The following is a 22724-nucleotide window of genomic DNA, read 5'->3' on the forward strand; positions in this document are numbered from 1 at the left end:
CTCAGATAATTAGTCAACTATAGGCACACATTTTCTAAAGCATGGATGACGTCACATATAGTGGGATCATTCAAAATAACTTATCAAACAAATGACCTGCACATATCTAACCTCATGCTATGTCCATTGAATTGTCTGCTATGAAGACACATTTTAAAATATTTTGTGGCCTACAGTAAAGGAATAAATTAATCTACATGCAGTCATCTAGTCTTTTCAATACAGTTGAAGTAAACATAATCTGATGGAAGCAAAATCTGTGCCTGCTGTTCTACAATTTGGTGGGAAAAAATGTAAAAATTATTATACAAGCATCCTGACAAGGATTTTTAAAGTACACCAGCTTCGCTGAATCAAGGGATCAATATAGATTGTATTCTGATATCTAATAACATATTGATCATAAAAAAGGGATACATTGGGAAAATAAAAGCCAGTTCAGTTTTAAAGTAAAATTATATAAATAATTTCATACATGTGTGCTGTATTGATGACATTATGAGGATCATATTCCTTAGGGTCTTAAAGGGAACCTGTCACCCCGGTTTTTCAGTACGAGATAAAAATACTGTTAAATAGGGCCTGAGCTGTGCGTTACTATAGTGTATTTTGTGTACCCTGATTCCACCCCTAAGCTGCCGAAATAACTTACCAAAGTCGCCGTTTTCGCCTGTCAATCAGGCTGGTCAGGTCAGATGGGCGTGGCGACATCGCTGTATCTTCCCCCAGATCTTGCATATAGCGCCGATCGCGCGTTTTTTCTTCTCCTGCCCAGTGGATTCAGAAGATGGGCATGCGCAAACCACGGAAATATATGCAAGATCTGGGGGAAGAACCAGCGATGTCGCCACGCCCATCTGACCTGACCAGCCTGATTGACAGGTGAAAACGGTGACTTTGGTAAATTATTTCGGCAGCTTAGGGGTGGAATCAGGGTACACTATAGTAACGCACAGCTCAGGCCCTATTTAACAGTATTTTTATCTCGTACTGAAAAAACGGGGTGACAGGTTCCCTTTAATGTGAATGATAACACGAAAAGCAATGGGATGAAACTGAAAGGGAGAAAATATAGTTTAGATATTAGAAAAAAAAAGTTTTGACAGTGAGGCTGATCAATGAGTGGAACAGGCTGCCACAAGAGGTGGTGAGTGTCTGGCAGAGTTGGTTTAGTGAGTCCAGCATTGAGCAGGGGGTTGGACACGATGACCCTGGAGGTTCCTTCCAACTCTAATATTCTTTTGTGGAAGTGCATTTGGACAGCAAGGTGGATTGCTGTTAAGGGAGAAAAAAAAAATAAAAATAAAAATCTATAAATCTTCAGCAGAGCGAGTGTGAGCGAGCTGAGTGTGGCCTGAGCGTAAGTGTGAACGGCGGTAAGTGTGACTTGTGATTCAGTGACTTTGGAGTCAGGGAGTTTCCAAGGGAGGAATTACTGAATTGCTGTCTGTATTTTATTAATACTTTGTATTTATTTTTTATTTTTTTTATTTATTGAACTGTTCTGTCTGGTGCAATCCCCATTAGGAAATGTGATCCACTCTTGTTAATGCCATCCAGTGCACATCTTGCCACATGTATGCAATCCTTGAGCAGCCGATCGAGGGTGCATACTGCTGTGCGAGATGTGAGCACGTTGTGCATTTGGAAAACCAGATTCTGAATCTAAATGTGCAGCTGGCAACACTGAGATCCATAGACAATATGGAGAGGAGTCTTCTGCTCATGGAGCAGACGCTCAATGGGACAGATGAGGGGGGGATGGTGGGATGGAGCTGCAGGACAATGAAGTAGCAAGCTGGGTGACAGTTAGGAAGCGGGGTAGAGGGAAGAGTGCCAGGGATGCTAGTCCTGACCTGGCACACCCCAATAAGTTTGCTAAGTTGGCAGATGAGGGGGGTGCCAGTACAGGGGTAGCACTGCTGCAGCCAGGCATGTCCTCTGAAAGCCGGAGGAGTGACTGCTCCAGTAAGGAGGGAAATAGGAGACCAGGCCAGGCCAGACAGGTGCTGGTAGTGGGCGACTCAATTATTAGGGGAACAGATAGGGCAATCTGTCACAAAGACAGGGATCGTCGAACGGTGTGCTGCCTACCTGGCACTCGAGTCCGACACATCGCTGATCGGGTGGACAGATTATTGGGAGGGGCTGGTGAGGACCCAGCGGTCATGGTGCACATTGGCACTAATGACAAAGTTAGAGGTAGGTGGAAGGTCCTTAAAGATGATTTCAGGGAATTAGGCTGCAAGCTGAAAGCAAGGACCTCCAACGTGGTATTTTCCGAAATACTGCCGGTACCACGTGCCACGCCAGAGAGGCAACGGGAGATTAGGGAGGTTAATAAGTGGCTCAAGAATTGGTGTAGGAAAGAGGGGTTTGGGTTCCTGCAGAACTGGGCCGACTTCTCAGTTGGCTACAGGCTCTACGCTAGGGACGGGCTGCACCTCAATGGGGAGGGTGCAGCTGTGCTGGGGGAGAGAATGGCTAGAAGGTTGGAGGAGTGTTTAAACTAGGAATTGGGGGGGAGGGTATTCAATTTATAGGAGGGGAAGATAGTGCATACAGAGACCTGGGCACAAATAAGGAAGTTGGGGGTGGCGGTGGCATGGGGGGTGGGGTTAGAACAGTTAATAATTTAAGAAAGAATAGAGGTACAGAGAGGAACATCAAGTGCATGTATACTAATGCCAGAAGCCTCACCAACAAAATGGGCGAATTAGAACTAATGTTGTTGGAGCATAATTATGACATGGTGGGGATATCTGAAACGTGGCTGGATGAGAGCCATGACAGGGCTGTTAACTTGCAGGGCTATAGCCTGTTCAGAAATGACCTTACAGATAAGCGAGGGGGAGGGGTGTGTCTATATGTAAAATCGTCCTTAAAACCCATCCAGCGCGATAATATAGGTGAATTTAATGAAAATGTAGAATCCCTGTGGGTGGAGATAAGGGGAGGGGGAAAAAATAATAAATTACTGATAGGGGTTTGTTATAAATCTCCAAAAATAATGGAAGCAATGGAGAATATCCTCGTAAAGCAAATAGATGAAGCTGCGACTCAAGGAGAAGTCATTATTATGGGGGACTTCAACTACCCTGAAATAGATTGGGGAACAGAAACCTGCAGTTCCAGCAAAGGTAATCGGTTTTTGACAACTATGAGAGACAATTACCTTTCACAACTGGTTCAGGACCCAACAAGAAAGGGGGCACTGCTAGACCTAATATTAACCAACAGGCCAGACCGCATATCAAATATAAGGGTTGGGGGTCACTTGGGAAATAGCGATCACAAAATAATAAGTTTTCATGTATCCTTTAAAAAGATGTGTAGTAGAGGGGTTACAAGGACACTAAACTTCAGGAGGGCAAATTTCCAACGGATGAGAGAGGATCTTGGTGCAATTAACTGGGACGATATCCTGAGACACAAAAATACGCAAAGAAAATGGGAGACGTTTATTAGCATCCTGGATAGGACCTGTGCACAGTATATACCGTATGGGAATAAACATACTAGAAATAGGAGGAAACCAATATGGCTAAATAGAGCTGTAAGGGGCGCAATAAGTGACAAAAAGAATGCATTTAGAGAATTAAAGGAAGTAGGTAGTGAGGAGGCATTAAATAAATACAGAAAATTAAATAAATTCTGTAAAAAACAAATCAAGGCAGCAAAGATTGAGACAGAGAGACTCATTGCCAGAGAGAGTAAAAATAATCCTAAAATATTCTTTAACTACATAAATAGTAAGAAACTAAAAAGTGATAGTGTTGGCCCCCTTAAAAATAGTCTGGGTGAGATGGTGGATGAGGATGAGGAAAAAGCCAATATGCTAAATGACTTTTTTTCATCAGTATTTACACAAGAAAATCCCATGGCAGACAAAATGTCTAGTGATAAAAATTCCCAATTAAATGTCACCTGCTTAACCCAGCAGGAAGTGCGGCGGCGTCTAAAAATCACTAAAATTGACAAATCTCCGGGCCCGGATGGGATACACCCTCGAGTACTGCAGGAATTAAGTACAGTCATTGATAGACCATTATTTTTAATCTTTAAAGACTCCATAATAACAGGGTCTGTGCCACAGGACTGGCGTATAGCAAATGTGGTGCCAATATTCAAAAAGGGAACAAAAACTGAACTCGGAAATTATAGACCAGTAAGCTTAACCTCTACTGTGGGTAAAATGCTGGAGGGCATTCTAAGGGACGCTATACTGGAGTATCTGAAGAGGAATAACCTCATGACCCAGTATCAGCACGGGTTTACTAGGGACCGTTCATGTCAGACTAATTTGATCAGTTTCTATGAAGAGGTAAGTTCCGGATTGGACCAAGGGAACCCAGTGGATGTAGTGTATATGGACTTTTCAAAAGCTTTTGATACGGTGCCACACAAAAGGTTGATACATAAAATGAGAATAATGGGGATAGGGGAAAATATGTGCAAGTGGGTTGAGAGCTGGCTCAGGGATAGGAAACAAAGGGTGTTTATTAATGGAGCACACTCGGACTGGGTAGCGGTTAGCAGTGGGGTACCACAGGGGTCAGTATTGGGCCCTCTTCTTTTTAACATATTTATTAATGACCTTGTAGGGGGCATTCAGAGTAGAATTTCAATATTTGCAGATGACACTAAACTCTGCAGGGTAATCAATACAGAGGAGGACAATTTTATATTACAGGATGATTTATGTAAACTAGAAGCTTGGGCTGATAAATGGCAAATGAGCTTTAATGGGGATAAATGTAAGGTCATGCACTTGGGTAGAAGTAATAAGATGTATAATTATGTGCTTAATTCTAAAACTCTGGGCAAAACCGTCAATGAAAAAGACCTGGGTGTATGGGTGGATGACAAACTCATATTCAGGGGCCAGTGTCAGGCAGCTGCTACAAAGGCAAATAAAATAATGGGATGCATTAAAAGAGGCATAGATGCTCATGAGGAGAATATAATTTTACCTCTATGCAAGTCACTAGTTCGACCACACTTAGAATACTGTGCACAGTTCTGGTCTCCGGTGTTTAAGAAAGACATAGCTGAACTGGAGCGGGTGCAGAGAAGAGCGACCAAGGTTATTAGAGGACTGGGGGGTCTGCAATACCAAGATAGGTTATTACACTTGGGGCTATTTAGTTTGGAAAAACGAAGACTAAGGGGTGATCTTATTTTAATGTATAAATATATGAGGGGACAGTACAAAGACCTTTCTGATGATCTTTTTAATCATAGACCTGAAACAGGGACAAGGGGGCATCCTCTGTGTTTGGAGGAAAGAAGGTTTAAGCATAATAACAGATGCGGATTCTTTACTGTAAGAGCAGTGAGACTATGGAACTCTCTGCCGTATGATGTTGTAATGAGTGACTCATTACTTAAATTTAAGAGGGGACTGGATACCTTTCTGGAAAAGTATAATGTTACAGGGTATATACACTAGATTCCTTGATAGGGCGTTGATCCAGGGAACTAGTCTGATTGCCGTATGTGGAGTCGGGAAGGAATTTTTTTCCCCAATGTGGAGCTTACTCTTTGCTACATGGGTTTTTTTTGCCTTCCTCTGGATCAACATGTTAGGGCATGTTAGGTTAGGCTATGGGTTGAACTAGATGGACATATAGTCTTCCTTCAACCTTAATAACTATGTAACTATGATTCTATGAATGTGATGACATCCTTCCCATGTCTGTGATAACAAAACCCCATTAATTGTAATTGCTTGATTTTTATAAATCTAGCTTAATTTGTTGTGTTTCAGGGACATATCATACTTGGGATAAACACACATATTTTTATGGATTGATCCACTAGAAAAAAAGAGCAGAATTTCTATTATTTTATTTCCATGTAAAAAGTTCCCACAATACTTCCAATCACTAAGAAGACAGAGCACAGATGAATACTTAAGGCAGAAAAAAACACATTGAAGGTTTTTGTATTACTGTGAATGCATTACCTTTATTACTTAATACTTTGAGAGAATGCTGCTGTATATTGTAATAGAAATGTATTCTCTTTCTAGGGCCATATTGGATTCCCTGGATATCCCGGTCCTCAGGTATGTGGAGTATTCAAGCTCTATACTTTTTCCTTTCTGTGATGATTGACAATTGTAAACTGAATAAATATGAGAGTATTGTCAACATATGTTTCCATTTGCAGTCAACTTGTACTTTAACGGCCCAACAAAATAAACAACCGGTAACATGTTACAACGCCAACTTTCTATTTGTGGCACATAACAAAATAGTTACAAAATTCATTCTGATTAGCGCTTTAATTCATTCCTGCCAATTTTCGTCTTCCCGCATTTTTTATTTTCATCTCCCATCTCTTCTATTAAGAGTAATAACTTTTTCCATCAATACACAGTAGCTTGGGACCAGTTTTCTGCAGGATGAGTTGTAGTTTTGAATGACCCCATTCATTTTACCATATCATGTGCTAAAAAAAACTGAAAAAAAAATTCTAAATTAGTTGAAATGGTGAAAAAACCCCAGAATACCCTCATTATTTTTAATTTTTCCATTTTAAAGCGTTCAAAATGTGGTAAAACAGACTTGTCAACATGATTCTTTAGGTTATGATTACAACAATCCCAAAATTGTATAATTTTTTTTATAATAATGTCTTATGTGCTAAAATGCGCCAATAATACATTTTCTTCATGTTATTCAGCTTGGAAAAAAAATCTATTTGAAAATGGCGCCTGCACAGTAGCTGCTATTGGTGTCTATAGCTGTGATCTGATAGCTGCCACAGCACAGGCGTGGGTGGCTCCATCTTACTGGAGAAGAAAAAAAAATCCTCCTCCAAGATGGTTCCGCCCACGCAGTAGCAGCTCAGAGATAGCTAGCACCTGCCTGCAGAAGATTTTTTTTTTAAAGTATGTACAGATATTCATTATGCAAACTAGAGGGCAGGTCAGTGAGGAATCAGTAATCTGTCAGAAGTCATACTAATGAATTTCTAATCAGAGCGCCACATAAAGACCCTCCCAGGCCGTCCCAAAGCATGAGCATATCATTAACTGAAAACTGAAAATAAAGATTAAACAAGAACCACAAGATGGATTTCATCAACCAAGGTATCATTGTAATCAATATAACGGCGCTGACCTGACACCGTGCACAGTCCTGCTGACAGGTTCCCTTTAAAAAGGAGAGAATTAATCCATCTCATCCTTGCATATGAGTAGTAGGTTCCATAGCACGGAAAGGATATCACCCACAAATCAGGAGAAAAGAGGAGGTAGTCCAGCTTCACAGAGCAGTGAGTCTTCTTTTATTTAGTATACATACAAACTGGTAACTGATTAAAATGCGAACATCTACGGTGCCTACAGCAACAGAAATTTATAGATGTTTGCATTTGAACTTGTCATCAGTTTGTATGTATCTAATATATAATTGCCTAGAATACTACTTCCTGCAATTTGTGCCAACTTCCGTGGCTTTGTCCGGAGCTAATGTCCGGAGCTAATGTCCGGAGCTAATGTGCGGAGATAATGTCCGGAGCTAATGTCCGGAGATAAGTGACGTCAACAGTGTCCAGTGTCTGATTGGTTGCCGCCTGCTGCGAGCGACCAATCAGAAACGTGCCATACTGTGACACACTCCGCCCGCCATTTTGGTGTGATTTTTGAATTTTTACCTCACAGCAAGTTTCTACTGCGTGGAGGCGGGCCCAGTGACGTTGCTCTTCAGTATCCGGCATTGGTTTGGATCCATCTTTTATTGCCTATACTTTGGCATACGACATATTAGGATTTTCCCCTATATTTACAGCTACTATTTTTTCCTCAGTTAATTTTCCTTTGACATACAGCATGCTGATCATTTACAGACTTCCTTGATAAAGGCATTGCATGCCGAAACGTTGGAGTTTTGATGTCTGTCTTCTTGCTGGCTGATTAGCAATAAATCATTTTTTCTACTGAGAGTAAATATTTGTGGACTTGTTGAGTGCCGAAGGTTACCTTTGCTACAATTAACAACTGTTCTCATTTGTTTTTTGTAGGGAGATGATGGTGATCGTGGAAAACCTGGAGATCCTGGTCCTAAAGGAGTGAGAGGCAGGAGGGTGAGGATATTTTCAGTATTAGGGTATGTGCACACATTACAGATTTGCCTGTGGAATTCTCTGCACAGATTCTGCATCTCTTGGCAGAAAACGCAGGTAAAAATCCGGGCTGATTTGAAGCGGATTTTCATGCCTTTTCTTTAATGCGGATTTGTATGCGTTTTGGTAAGCTAAATAAAGATCTATTGTAAAAAAAAAAAGAATTGTGATGTAATTTCTTGTCCAACCTCTTCATTTACATAATCTATTGAAGAATAATGTTTACACACAGATAGATAGATAGTTAGATATAACTATAGATAGCTAGATAGACAGACAGATAGATAGATGTACCTATAGATAATAGAAAGACAGACAGACAGATAGGTCTATAGATGGATAGATAATAGATAGATAGATAGATAGATAGATACTGTAGATAGATAGATAGATAGATACTGTAGATAGATAGATAGATAGATAGATAGATAGATAGATAGATAGATAGATAGATAGATAGATAGATAGATAGATAGAGAGAGAGAAATATAGTTAGACTAGTTGGCCTGTGCTAAATTTTCACACATTGGTTATCGGGGGCGCAGGCAATTTCAGGAAAATCAAGCTGGTTAAATGTTAATGTATTTTATGAGATGATGAACACAGAGATGTATTTATATATGTAGATTGGTAATACAATAAGTTGGTTTGGTAAGTAGAGGTTAAAAAAAATGCTTGAGGTTGTGGTGCCACCTGCAGGTTATTGCTTTTTTTCTGCAGGTTTCTGAAAATGAATGTTTAAACTGTATTTATTGCTCAAATCGTGAATGTGTGGTTTGGTTGTGTCTTTTCTTGCTGAAGGGGGCAAGTTTATCTTTGAAATGGTGTATTATTTGTGTGTGTGGGGCGAAGCAATCACCGAAAAGCAGTGCATGTTTGTCAAATGTGTTTGCATATGTGACTCACCATTTGTGTGTGTGGGGCGAAGTAATCACTGAAAAAGCAGTGCATGTTTACAAATGTGTTTGCATATGTGACTCACCTGCAGTGAAGTGTGCAATCCTTGAATTTTCCTGAAATAGGCTGGGCAAGCTGGAAAGACCCCAAGGCAAATGCCACCTGCAGGTAATTTGACCTTTGACATGGTGTATCATTTGTGTGTGTCGGTGGAGTATAAATGGAGCAAGTGTGCAATTGAATAGGCAGTGCATGTTTACAAATGTGGTTGCATATGTGACTCACCTGCAGTGAAGTGTGCAATCCTCCAATGTGCCTGAAATCAGCTGGGCAAGGAGTTTGGCAAGCTGGAAAGCTCCCAAGGTAAATGTTAGGATTGGTTTGTGATGTCTGTAAGCAGCTTTGTGGTAGTGTGCTTTGGGGTAGTGTGGTGCCACCTGTAGTTCATTTTTCCTTACTGCAGGTTTATGAAAATTAATGTTTAAACTGCATTTTGTGATCACATCATGGATGTGTGGTTTGTTTGGCTATTTTCAGGCTAAAGGGGGCAAGTTTACCATTCAAATGGTGTATCATTTGTGTGTGTGGGTGCAGTATGAACAGAGATACAAAGTAATCACCGAAAAAGAGTGTGTTGAAATAATATAGAAGGATAGATAGATCTATAGATAGATATATAGATATATATTTATCTATAGATTGATTGATAGATAGATAGATAGATAGATAGATAGATAGATAGATAGATAGATAGATAGATAGATAATACCAAGCCCGATGTTTAGTAATAAAATAATGAAATGGTACATAAAGAGTTAAATAAAGACACACACACACACACACACACAAAATCTGCGTCAGGCCGGGGTCACACTTGCGAGAAACTCACACGAGTCTCTCACATCAATGCCCGTTCAGCTGCATAGAAATACATGCAGCCGCACACTCCTTTCCCAAGTGCTGGTGTCAGTGCCAGGTATTGATGTGAGAGACTCGTGCAAGTTTCTTGCAAGTGTGACCCCGGCCTTAAACGCAATATCTGTTTAATAAAAAAATTTTTTAAAAAAATGGTGTGGGCTCCTGCGCAATTTTCTGTGCCAGAGAGGGAAAGCCAGCGACTGGGGGCCGATGTTTATAGCTTGAGAAGGGGTTAATTCCCGTGGATCTTCTCAGGCTATGAATCTCAGCCCGCAGCTGTATATTTAGCCTTTATTGGCTATTAAAATAGGGGGACCCCCCAAAAAAATGATGTAGGGTCCCCCTATAATTAATAGCCAGAAAAGGCTATAACAGCTGCAGGTTGATATAGCCTAGGAAGGGGGCCATGGATATTGGCCCCCCAGCTACAAACACCAGCTCACAGCCGCCCCAGAAATGGCGCATCTTTAAGATGCGCCAATTCAGGCACTTAGCCTCTCTCTTCCCACTGCCCTGTAGCGGTGGCATATGGAGTAATAGTTGGGGGTTGATGCCACCTTTGAATTGTAAGGTGACATCAAGCCGGCTTAGTAATGGAGAGTCGTCAATAAGATACCTATCCATTACTAATCCTATAGTTGTGAATGGGTTAAATAAACACACAGCCAGAATAAAATATTTTAATTAAATAAAATACCATACATTTTTCCCACCTTTATTGTTCTGCCGATCCATGCGACGCCCTCGATCTCCTGCAAAAAAAAAATAAACCAACACAAATACTTCCTGGTCCGACGCAGTCCATTTAATGACGAGTGTCCCACAACAATCTCCCCTATAGAACTGGCACATCAGGACATGTGACTGCTCTATAGGCCTCCAGTGACACACTGACAGGAGACAATGGCTCCTGCAATGTTATCACTGAGGGTTCAAAGAGTTCATGTTCTCACTTTATGGCACTGCTGCGTGAGAATTTTCACAGGCAGCGGTGCCACAAGTGACAGTATGAACTCTACTGAACTCATGGTGGTGGAGGGATACAGTGCAGAGGATTACCTCTTGTCACTGTATCACCGGAGCCCTTGGAGAGCGGTCACATCTGCTGATGTGACAGCTTTCCACGGGAAATCGTCGTGGGACACTCGTTATTAAATGGATTACATCAGATCAGGGACTATATTATTGGTTTATTATTATTATTTTTTTTCCAGGTGATCGAGGGCTTCGGAGACTAGGTGATTGGTGAGTCAATGTATGTTGTATGTACTGTATGTCTAAATGTATCTACTGTATGGCTATATGTGTGTACTGTATATGTGTGTCTGTTTTTTTTTTTACACTTGAATATAGTAGCTGGATGATGGGACTACTACTGTCCCATCATCAGGCTAGCTGTCACTGTAGCAGGCATAGCTGGACAGGACTAGTAATCCCATCAGACGACGCCTGCTTTCATACACCCGCACACACACGCACACACACAGCCATGCAGACACACGCAGACCCACGCACACTCAAACACCTGCACACAGACGTGCACATCTTCTCCACACACAGTCTCCGCCCACACAGACGCATACACACACACACCATGCAGACCCCCACAGGCACACACAGATACACACAAACACCCGCACACACACGTGCATGTTCTCCACACACGCACACAGTCTCCACCCACGCACACAGTCTCTGCCCACTCTCCAACCACACTCCACCCACACACCCTTCCTCCTCCTGATCTGCAACAATACTCACATGCAGATCTTTTTAAACCCGCGGTTTTGCTGCGGATTTGACTGAATCAATGGAAGTCAATGCGTGCAGAAATGCTGCTGATCTGAACAAAGAATTGACATGCTGCGGAAAATAAAACATTGCAAATCCACACATTTTTTCCGCAGCATGTGCACACCAATTGTCATTTTCCCAATGACTAACACTGCTTGTGCACTACACTGCGGATTTGTTGCAATTTCACTCTTCCAAAAATGCGGCAAAAATGCACCAAAATCTGCAACGTGTGCACATAGCCTTAGTGCTCATTCACACTTCGGTATAAATCAAATGAGTGCTATCAGATTTTTTCTCCGATAGTATTTGGGCCAATATTATTCAAGGTGGCAGTACTGATGACTAGAGATGGGCAAACCTTTTAAGGATCGGTTCAGTTTGGATCGGCAAACATCCCAATATTTGCCAAACATGTTTGACAAATATACTCAAATCCCATTGACTTCAATGGGAGCCAAAACCAAATGCATAGTCAACACCTTCAGAGGGGCCAAAAACTTCCATAACGACCAAAATTAGAGGCAGACACAAGGCAAAGTGTCATCAATTGACCTATCAATTGCCCTATAAATAAATGACTTTTTTTTTAAATGACGTGGTTTCCCCATATTTTTGATAACCAGACAGCCAAAACTGGCTGGTTATCAAAAATAGAGGGGTCCCCACTCTTTTTTTTAATTATTTAAATAAATAATTAAAAAAAATGGCATGTGGTCTCCTCATTTTTCACAGCCAGCTAAGCTAAAGCTGACAGCTGGTGGCTGATTGTCTTAGCTTGGTAAGGGGATATGGATATTGGCTCCCACCACCTAAAAAGAGCAGCCCGCAGCTGCCCCAGAAAAGGCACATCTCTTAGATGCACAAATTCTGATGTATTGCCCGGCTCTTCCCACATGCCCTGTGGCAGTGGCAAGTGGGATTCATATTTGTGGGGTTGACATCACCTCTGCATTGTCTGGTGACATCATGTCCACTGTCCTTGCTAGTGCTGACAGCTGAGGGTTGCAGCCTGCAGCTGTCAGTTTTGCCTGGCCAGTTATCAAAAATACAGTCATTGTCATTGTTTTTATATTAATTTATTTATAGCGCAGGCGGCGGCTCATGAATATTCCCATCAGCCACCTGCTGCTCTCGCTGTTAACAGTTGAATATAATTCTCAATATTGTGCCCCGCTAGCGCTGATTGCAGCGAGAGCAGGGGACAGTGATGAGAGCTGCCTTCACTTCAGCACCCGGTGGCTGGGAACAGCACAAACAGTACTGCTGATTCCCAGGTTCTGGTACATGTCACACTGATGACACAGGGATGTCACCCATCTGTCATCAGTGTAAAGGTGTGCATGACATTTTTGCTGCCCGTGCTGCTAATGAAAACACTGATGTCTGAAAGAGCTCTCAGTGAACTCGGTGATTTACCAAACTTTGACTGACTTTTGCCCATTTTTAGGGAATAAGCTTGAGAATCTGAACATGAACCCAAATGTGCAAAGTTCATGCTGAATTTGAGCTTGGCGAACGTTTTCCAAAGAAGTTCACTCATCTCTACTGATGAATGTTTTTTTTTCACGGATAGAATCTGTCTGCATAGTCTTAGTTTTATATTAACTATCCAATGAATAGTACAGTAGAACACTGAGCTATTTTAGAGAACAAGAGTGCAGGTATTCTTTTTATTATTTTTTGTAGCTCATTTTATTTTTCCATATTTTTCCATACTATTTGAGTTATCACTTGATTTTTATAAAGCATTTACTAGAGTTATGTTGCTCTTCATTTGACATATGGCCATTTTAGGGCAATGCTGGTCTTCCTGGAGCTTATGGAGACCCTGGAGAGAGAGGACCTCCTGGTGCAAGGGTAAGAAGAGTGTTTGTAAAACCAACCATACAGGGTGTAAGTGTCAATCTAGTATAACATGAATGTAATGTTTATGTTCTCTGTTTTTAGGGAATGAAAGGACCACAAGGATCAGTATCATTCACAGTATGCAACTTACTATTATTTTAATTTTCATTTTAATTCTTCAGTACTTGTACCATCTCATATTGACATTGTATTAGATTGCTATTGAAGTTTCTAACTACAAAGAATTAAATGTTAACAGACTACAAGTAATTAATCGGTCAATTATGATAACACCCCTGCTTGCTATAAATTTAAAAGTCTAGTGGTACTTTGCATGTTCTGTCATGCTTAATACATGTTGTTTACACACAAGAGTTTATTTTAAATCTTTCTGATATAAAAGTGTAAAATGATACAACATTTTCCTGTTCAATTGAAAGTCTATCCTGTCAAAGGTCTTACTGTCAGGTGTCGAGTTCCCGCCAGTCAGAAACTGGCTCAGTCAGAAACTGTGCGTTTGGTCACTGCTGATCTTTCAGGCTCAGCCATTGTAACCAGCACTGTTCAGAGGCGAGCAGATGCTCCTGGGACTAAGTCCTGCTTTTCCGCTACTGAGCATGCCCAAGGGACGTCCTCTCATTGGAGGTTGGGGGTCACATGTTCAGGTCCTGAAGCAGATCCAATTGGACCACTAGGAAGGTCCTGGAGAGCTTCCTCTATAAAAGGTTCGCATAGCCGCACGGCCATGCGCTAGTATCAACCTATGTTCATTGTTCATGTGTGTATGAGCTTAGCTACCTCTTGATCTTTGTCAGCATGTGCTCAGGGTCAGCTGTAAGCCATTAGAATTTTGGCTCCTCAGGAGAGGAGTTTGTGTATATGAATTCAGGGCTAGCGTATAGCCTCTAGAATTCCAGCACCTCCGGAGAGGAGTTATTTGAGTGCTGTTGCTGACTATACGACCACTGTACGATACCTGCTCCTTTTATGAGCTTTGATCTCCTGTTAGGTTAACAGGGCACAGTGTCTTCTTTAATCCTGGTGACTCTGTGTTGTAACAGAGTTCGCTCCTGTGCAGGCCGGGTGACGGAACCCCTGTCTATTCAGGCGTAGTGCCTCCATATAGTGCCGCCATTTACTAGCAGCAGGTTCCACTCCTGCACGGTGGACCCCGGGCTGCTAACGCACCTATTCTACCTCAATATTTACTTGATGCGTTCCGCCAGCCCTAACAATTACCCTTAGGAATTAAGCAATCAACTGAATGTAACTATGACCCCTGCCTCCTTCTACGGCCTCACTTGTAAGATCATTGTGCCTAGCCAAAACAAATCATGCAATAATGGCCTAATTATAAGTCATAAATAGAAAAGGTTGAGCACAGTAAGTCATTTAACTCCTTCCCGACCTTTGATGCAGCGTATGCGTCATGAAAACCTGTGCCAATATGACCTGTGACACAGCATATGTGTCATGGTCGGATCGCGCTCCTGCAGGTTGGGTGAAAGGGTTAACTGTAATTTCACCCAACCTGCAGGGACAGGGGGAGTGGTACTGGAGCCCAGGGGGGTGGCTTCGCCCCCCCGTGGCTATATTCGCTCTGATTGGCTGTTGAAAGTGATGTTTCACTTTCACTTTCACTCAGAGCGATAGTAATATTTCACCAATGAAAATTGGTGAAATATTACAATCTAGCCATGGCTGATGCTACAATAGCATCAGCCATGGCTGGAGACCGAGATCTGCCCCCATCACCACCACTGATCTCCTCCCCTCCATCCTGTCATCTGCTGTCCTCCGCTCCCCTCCATCCTCCTGTCCGCTCCCCCGCAGTCCGATCTCCTCCCCGCTGTCTGATCCCACCCCACATACTTACCGAGCTCCGGTATCCCTCCCGATGTCCGTCCGTCTTCTCCATGGGCACCGCCATCTTCCAAAATGGCGGGCGCATACGCAGTGCGCCCGCCGAATCTGCCAGCCGGCAGATTTGTTACAGGTACATTTTGATCGCTGTGATAGGTTCTATCACAGCGATCAAAATGAAAAAAATTATAAATAATCTCCCCCTTTATCACCCCCATAGGTAGGGACAATAATAAAATAAAGAAAATATTTATTTTATTTTTTTTTCCACTAGGGTTAGGACTAGTGTTATGGTTAGGGTTAGGGTTAGGGCTGGGGTTAGGGCTAGGGTTAGGGTTAGGGCTAGAATTAGTTTTAGAACTAGGCTTAGGGTTGGAATTAGGCTATGTGCACATGGTGCAGATTTGGCTGTGGATCTGCAGAGGATTGTCCGCTGCGGATTCGTAGCAGTTTTCCATCAGGTTTACAGTACCATGTACAGTACCTATGGAAAACCAAATCCGCTGTGCCCATGGTGCGGAAAATACCGTGCGGAAACGCTATGTTGTATTTTCCGCAGCATATCAATTCTTTGTGCGGATTCCACAGCGTTTTACACCTTTTCCTCAATAGGAATCTGCAGGTGTAATCCGCACAAAAAACACTGGAAATCCGCAGTAAATTTACAGGTAAAATGCAGTGCCTTTTACCTGTGGATTTTTCAAAAATAGTGCGGAAAAATCTCACACAAATCCGCAACGTGGGCACATAGCCTTAGGGTTAGGGTTGGAATTAGAGTGAGGGTTGGAATTAGGGCTAGGGTTGGAAATAGGGTTAAGATTAGGCTGTGGTTAGGGTTATGGTTAGGGGTGTGTTGCAGTTAGGGTTGTGGTTAGGGTTGGGATTAGGGTTAGGATTAGGGTTAGGGTTGGGATTAGGGTTAGGGGTGTGTTGGGGTTAGGGTTGGAGTTAGAATTGAGGGGTTTCCACTGTTTAGGCACATCAAGGGACTCCAAACGCAACATGGCGGCACCATTGATTCCAGTCAATCTTGCATTCAAAAAGTCAAATGGTGCTCCCTCCCTTCCGAGCCCCGACGTGTGCCCAAACAGTGGTTTACCCCCACTTATGGGGTACCAGCATACTCAGGACAAACTGGGCAACAATTATTGGGGTCCAATCTTTCCTGTTACCCTTGTGAAAATAAAAAATTGCTGCTAAAAAAATAATTTTTGAGGAAAGAAAAATAATTTTTTATTTTCACGGCTCTGCGTTGTAAACTTCTGTGAAGCACTTGGGGGTTCAAAGTGCTCACCACATATCTAGATAAGTTCCTTGGGGGGGTCTAATTTCTAAAATAAGGTCACTTATGGGGTGTTTCTACTGTTTAGGCACATCAGGGGCTCTGCAAACACAACGTGACGCCCGCAGACCATTCCATCAAAGTCTGCATTTTAAAAGTCACTACTTCCCTTCCGAGCCCCGTTGTGTGCCCAAACAGTGGTTTACCCCAACATATGGTGTATCAGTGTACTCAGGACAAACTGGGCAACAACTATTGGGGTCCAATTTCTCCTGTTACCCTTGTGAAAATAAAAAATTGCTTGCTAAAACATCATTTTGAGGAAAGAAAAATGATTTTTTATTTTCACGGCAGATTTTCCCTATAGACTTGAATAAGATGTAGAAAATTCACAAATAAAGGCTGCATATATCTCCTTAGTGTGTTTTCCTAGTTCAAATGCACTAAAAATACATTTAATTTGAGCATGCATTTGTCGAGTTTTCTCTATCGCTGTATACTGTGCTAAAGAAGCGCTGTGTACACAATAACAGGATGGATCTTCCTCCATACACAGCGATCATATGGTTGTCGTGTATAGGGAGGGAGCAGGATCTGCTGTGTGAAAGGAGTCCCCGACAGTTCTCTTATGCAGCCAAGAAGCTGCATTTACTATGTAACTGGGGCTAACATGCCAGCCCCAGTTACAAGGGAAGTACAATGAAAATAAGAAGATTTAAAGGGAACCTGTCACTAGGTTTGACCGATATGAGACACTGCCACCAACTTTCAAGCCTGATATACAGCATTCTATAATGCTGTATTTCAGCCACCAAGCTGACCTGCAAGACAAGAAAAAGACCTTTTGTTATACTGTCCTGCGGTGCAGTCTGGTCTGAGGTGTGTCGCTGGTCTTGGTCCAGCTCCTCCCCTCTTCTTGTGATGCCATCCTGCTTCTTGCTTCTTGTCATCCACAATCTATCCGGGATGGCACTCCTGCACAGGCATACTTCTTTACCCTGATCAGTGCAGAGTAAAGCACTGCAGTACTCATGCATCGGGACTCTTTCACCTTTTCTGGTACCTGCACACTGTAGTATTTTACTCTGCCCTAGTCAAGGCAGAGAAGTATGTCTGTGCAGAAGTGCAATGCTTGGTAGACTGTGTGGATGATGTAGGGATGCATCTTCTACATGAAGCAAGAAGGAGGACAGCATTTCAAGAAGAAGGGAGTCGCCAGACCAAGACCAGCGTCACCCCTCGGATCCAACCTCCCCCCAGGTGAGTATAATTAAAGGTCTTTTTGTCTTGCAGGTCAGATTGGGGGTTTATTTACAACATTATAGAATGCTGTATATCATACCTGAAAGGTGGTGTTCTTATCTCATGGCGGTCAAACCTGGTGACAGGTTTGCTTTAAGGGTATGTGCACATGATCAGTAATTGCTGTGGGTTTGACGCTGTGTACTTATGAGGCATCAAACCCGCAGCAGCCAGCTGTGACAGCATAGTGGATAGGATTTCTAGAAATACCATGTCTACTATGTGTCCACCGACTCCCGTGGATCACCTGCGGAGGCGGACATGTGGCACGTCTTTCCAGACAGCAGCATACCAATTTCTCTTCAGGAGATGCTAATCTCTTTAATACAAATTTCACCCATCGAATGTATTGAGCGCAGTGAATCCGCACAGTTCAGGGAACACATGCAAATTCACCTGCATTCAATAGACGGCAGCGCTTTGGACGCAGTGAACATGTCCTGCATCCAAAGCACTGCTACTTCCGGATCGTGTGCACCCGGTCACTAAGGTGGTCCTTTGATTTAATGAAAAATGGGAAAATCAGACACTTGCTTCCTTTTATTTTCAAACTAATATTACCTGATATCAGCAAAATAAATTTTGAGTATATGACAGTGATATAGAAATAAAGCCCATGTGTCACAAAAAAGACACAAAAATTAGTTGAATATGTGACTGAGAACAAATTTTGCAATGATTTAAACCGCAGGTACAAATAAACCTGAAATGTGTCTGGTCAGAAACAAGGCTAAACATTCAACTGGTTTAGGAGTTATCTTGAAAAAAACATTGTGTTATTTACACATTGAACATTGATTTCATATACAGATTATATGTTAAAATGTTTTAACATGCAGGTCTAAACTTTGGGCCCAGCACCTAAAGTATATGGAAAAGGAGGAATCCCATACCCGATGGGTGGGGCAGCCCTTGACCAGTGCATCCTCTTAAAAAATGAATGTAGAGATTGCAGCACATGTGTGGTTCTCTATATTTACTTTTATGGGAGTTACAAAACCAGTCCAGTACATCTTCATTCATTCTCCGCTTGAATGCGCTCACCAATGGCCACTTCACCAGGAGAATTAGGAGAGTTCATTCTCCACATGCGTTCTGTTTGTATTATTGGTACTGACTGATATAAGATACTTTCTGTTTGCTTGCTAGAGAAAATGACATAATAGAAAGCTGCACTGCACATAATGAATAATATTTGCTTACCAGTTGTACATTTTTTTTCAGACTTGTGAACTTGTAAATTTTACCAGAGAAAATTGCCGTAAGTAAATTGAGAATCCTTATGCATTGCATAACTCAAACAATGAAACAACGACTTAATATTCTCTTTTTTCTTCCTTATTACAGCTTGCTACTCAGGTAAAATGATAGAAATTTAAATAAAATTTACTTTCAAAATCCATATAAAAGAGGTAAAACATTTTCACATTAATTTTATTTAAGGTCCTTCTTCATGTCCAGTCTATCCAAGTGAAGTAGTGTTTGCTCTTGATACATCTCAAGATGTTCCAGCAGCAGTCTTTCAGAGAATGAAGGACATCATCATCTCCCTTGTTGAAAAAATGGAAATTAGTGAAAGTAATTGCCCCAAAGGGGCACGTGTTGCCGTAGTCTCATACACCAATCATATTAAACAACTTATACGTTTCTCTGAGTACAAGAAAAAAAGCTTGCTCCTGGAAGCGATCCGTGCCCTTTCACCTGAAAGGACAACTACTGAAAGGAACATTGGAGAAGCAATGAGATTTGTGGCCAGGAATATCTTCAAGCGCATCCGACATGGAGTTCTCATGAGGAAAGTTGCAGTTTTCTTGGCCAATGGACGATCACAAGATGCTACTTCAATTAGTACAGCAGTATTGGAACTAAGTGCACACAATATTGTACCAGCGGTTATTGCCTTCAATGATGTCCCCAATGTCAAGAAGGCTTTTGAGGTGAGTTAATGACTTTTTCATATTTGTTTTAAATGCAAAACTGCACCCATAATGCAGTGCTGCAGCTACATAACGTTATAAAATATTCTTAAAGCACCACTCCAACATAATGTGAATTCCATGTCCCTAGTCTTATACCTACTAGCTGCTGTCTTTAGGTAATCCCAGCATTGCTATGGTTCCGATCCTCCATCTTATGACCGCAACTTTTGACTGCCCGAGAGTCAAGTCCGAGGTAACTGCCTCAATGTAAGTCTATGAGAGCGCCATTCTAGGCTCGTTCTAGCTCTCTAACTTACATCGAGAAGTGAACTCTGGCTTGCCCAGCAAAAACTGGAGTGATGCGGCAAGTCACAAACTACAGATGACTGAAGGGGTGATGCTAAGAACAGAAAAGACAGCGGCTGGTAAGTATATAACTAGGGGTAGAGGTCTTACATGAGTGATACCAATGCAGCGCTAAGATAAAAAACAAAACAAAAAAACACTGGAGTGGTGATTGAATATGAACCAGACACCTGATATTTGCTGCTTAATCTATTGGCTGTTTTTATCAGACACTGGCTGTACAATCTCAGCTATGTATAATTGTCTCTTCAGTGAGAAAGAGGACTAGAACTTTAGTGCCACCTATTGGAAGTAGCAATCCTAAAGGTCAATATCCACCATTTAGCGAACCTTGTCATGTGACTTAGGATAAAAGCCAAACCAGAATCCCAATTTGCAGGCACAGTGTTTTGGAGTATTGCCCCTCACCAGTGCAAAGTATGAGATCTGATATGCCCCCACAAGGAGAATCCCCTGTGGGGTATACAGGACCATATGCCACACTAGCTCTTGGCAATGTAAGTACTTGTTTTCACGTTTTTTTCTCTGCCACTATGGTCAAACATTTCAAAAACCTGATCGGCACATCCAAACATAGACTAAGTGTGAACAGGTGCTGAACCTAAAGTCGCCAACTCGTATATAGTTAAGTAAATAAGGCAGCACACTGTAGCGCTAGAACATGCAAACTTGAAATACGAAATTTGAACTGCATTACTGCACTAGAAATATGAAAAATGAGAGCATTTAGCGCATAAAAATGGCCAATTTTATGTGTACCTGGTAGCCCCTTTACGGCATCTCTCTTATACCAGGTCCTACACTTGCCTTACCTCGCTGAGAATAAATGTCTCCATCTGAATGGGTACATGTGAAACCTCTTACTTACTTAGTCTATGTTTGGATGTGCCGATCAGGTTTTTGAAATGTATTCTTTCGCCTTCTGATCGTGCACTCCGCCTCCTAGCCACAGGTGTTTTATTACAGAGAGAGAGAATTTTAGTCTAGGAAGAGGTTTCACATGTACCCATTCAGATGGAGACATTTATTCTCAGCGAGGTAAGGCAAGTGTAGGACCTGGTATAAGAGAGATGCCGTAAAGGGGCTACCAGGTACACATAAAATTGACCATTTTTATGCGCTAAACGCTCTCATTTTTCATATTTCTAGTGCAGTAATGCAGTTCAAATTTCGTATTTCAAGTTTGCATGTTCTAGCGCTACAGTGTGCCTTATTTACTTAACTATGGTCAAACAGATTTATATTGAAGAGTATGGGTCAGTTTAAGCCTAGAGCTTGCAAGTAACAAAACATCTACAACATAGGTAGCAATAAACAGTAAGAGTAAAGCACATCATGTTGTCCTCCATAGGATTACTGAGTTCTTGTATTTATGCTATTTATTCTATTAAACTAGCTGAAGACCCTGGCCTTGCCCGGGCATAGTAACTAACTGTGGTTAGTTATAACAAATTAAAATGATTATCCTCCATCAAACAGTCCCGTGCCCATATACCCATCATTTATATCCTCCATCCCATAGTCCTGTGCCCACATACCCAACATACATAACTTCCATCCCATAGTCCCTTGCCCATATACCCATCATACACATCCTCCATCCCATAGTCCCATGCCCATATACCCATCATACACATCCTCCATCCCATAGTCCCGTGCCCATATACCCATCATACACATCCTCCATCCCATAGTCCCATTCCCATATACCCTTCATACACATCCTCCATCCCATAGTCCCGTGCCCATATACCCATCACACATCCTTCATCCCATAGTTTCATGCCCATATACCCATTATGACATCATCTTTGCCATGGCAACTTATTATGACATCATTGTCACCATGTCTGTTGGGGTTGGTGGAGCGCACCGAGTATATATGTATAAATTGGTGCGTTCGCATCTCGGGGTCCACCGTGCAGGAGAGGAACTTGCTGCTGGCAAATGACGGCGCTATATTGTGGTATAAGCGAACTCTGTTAACTCCACAGAGTCACTAGAAATAAGATGCTGTGCCCTGTTAGTATCACAAGGGAACACAGCTAACTGCTGAGCTGGAGGCAGTCAGTGGTCACGCACCCAGAAAAGCATACAAACAGTCCTCACTGGAGGTGCCGGTATTCTAGGGGCTTATTTCAGCCGGGTCCCTGAACACATACATGCAATACTCCTCACCGAAGGTGCCAGTATTCTAGGGGCTTATTTCAGCCAGGTCCTGAATGCACACATACAGGCGTGACCACAAAAACAAGCTCATGACATGAGGTGATACTAGCACATGGCCATGCAAACCTTTTATAGCTGCAGTAGCTTCAGCACCTTCCTAGGGAACCAATGGAGGATGCTACAGTACCTGAGCAACTTCAGAACCTTCCTAGAGGACCAATGATAGCTGCTGC

The 22724-nt window shown here is 42.1% G+C and overlaps 1 protein-coding gene across 1 annotated transcript in view; it reads left to right on the forward strand.

The window, feature by feature from the left end:
* The window catches only part of LOC138642126 (collagen alpha-4(VI) chain-like), a 303123-nt gene that overhangs the window by 174198 nt on the left and 106201 nt on the right, over positions 1 to 22724 (forward strand). Inside the window, exons 31-37 of the mRNA XM_069730063.1 lie at positions 6035 to 6070; positions 8032 to 8094; positions 13540 to 13602; positions 13693 to 13728; positions 19262 to 19298; positions 19385 to 19396; positions 19481 to 19974. Coding sequence (XP_069586164.1) covers positions 6035 to 6070; positions 8032 to 8094; positions 13540 to 13602; positions 13693 to 13728; positions 19262 to 19298; positions 19385 to 19396; positions 19481 to 19974 — 741 coding nt within the window. The remainder of the gene's footprint in view (positions 1 to 6034; positions 6071 to 8031; positions 8095 to 13539; positions 13603 to 13692; positions 13729 to 19261; positions 19299 to 19384; positions 19397 to 19480; positions 19975 to 22724) is intronic.

The sequence above is a fragment of the Ranitomeya imitator genome, chromosome 6 (assembly GCF_032444005.1).
Source record: "Ranitomeya imitator isolate aRanImi1 chromosome 6, aRanImi1.pri, whole genome shotgun sequence".
Taxonomy (NCBI): domain Eukaryota; kingdom Metazoa; phylum Chordata; class Amphibia; order Anura; family Dendrobatidae; genus Ranitomeya; species Ranitomeya imitator.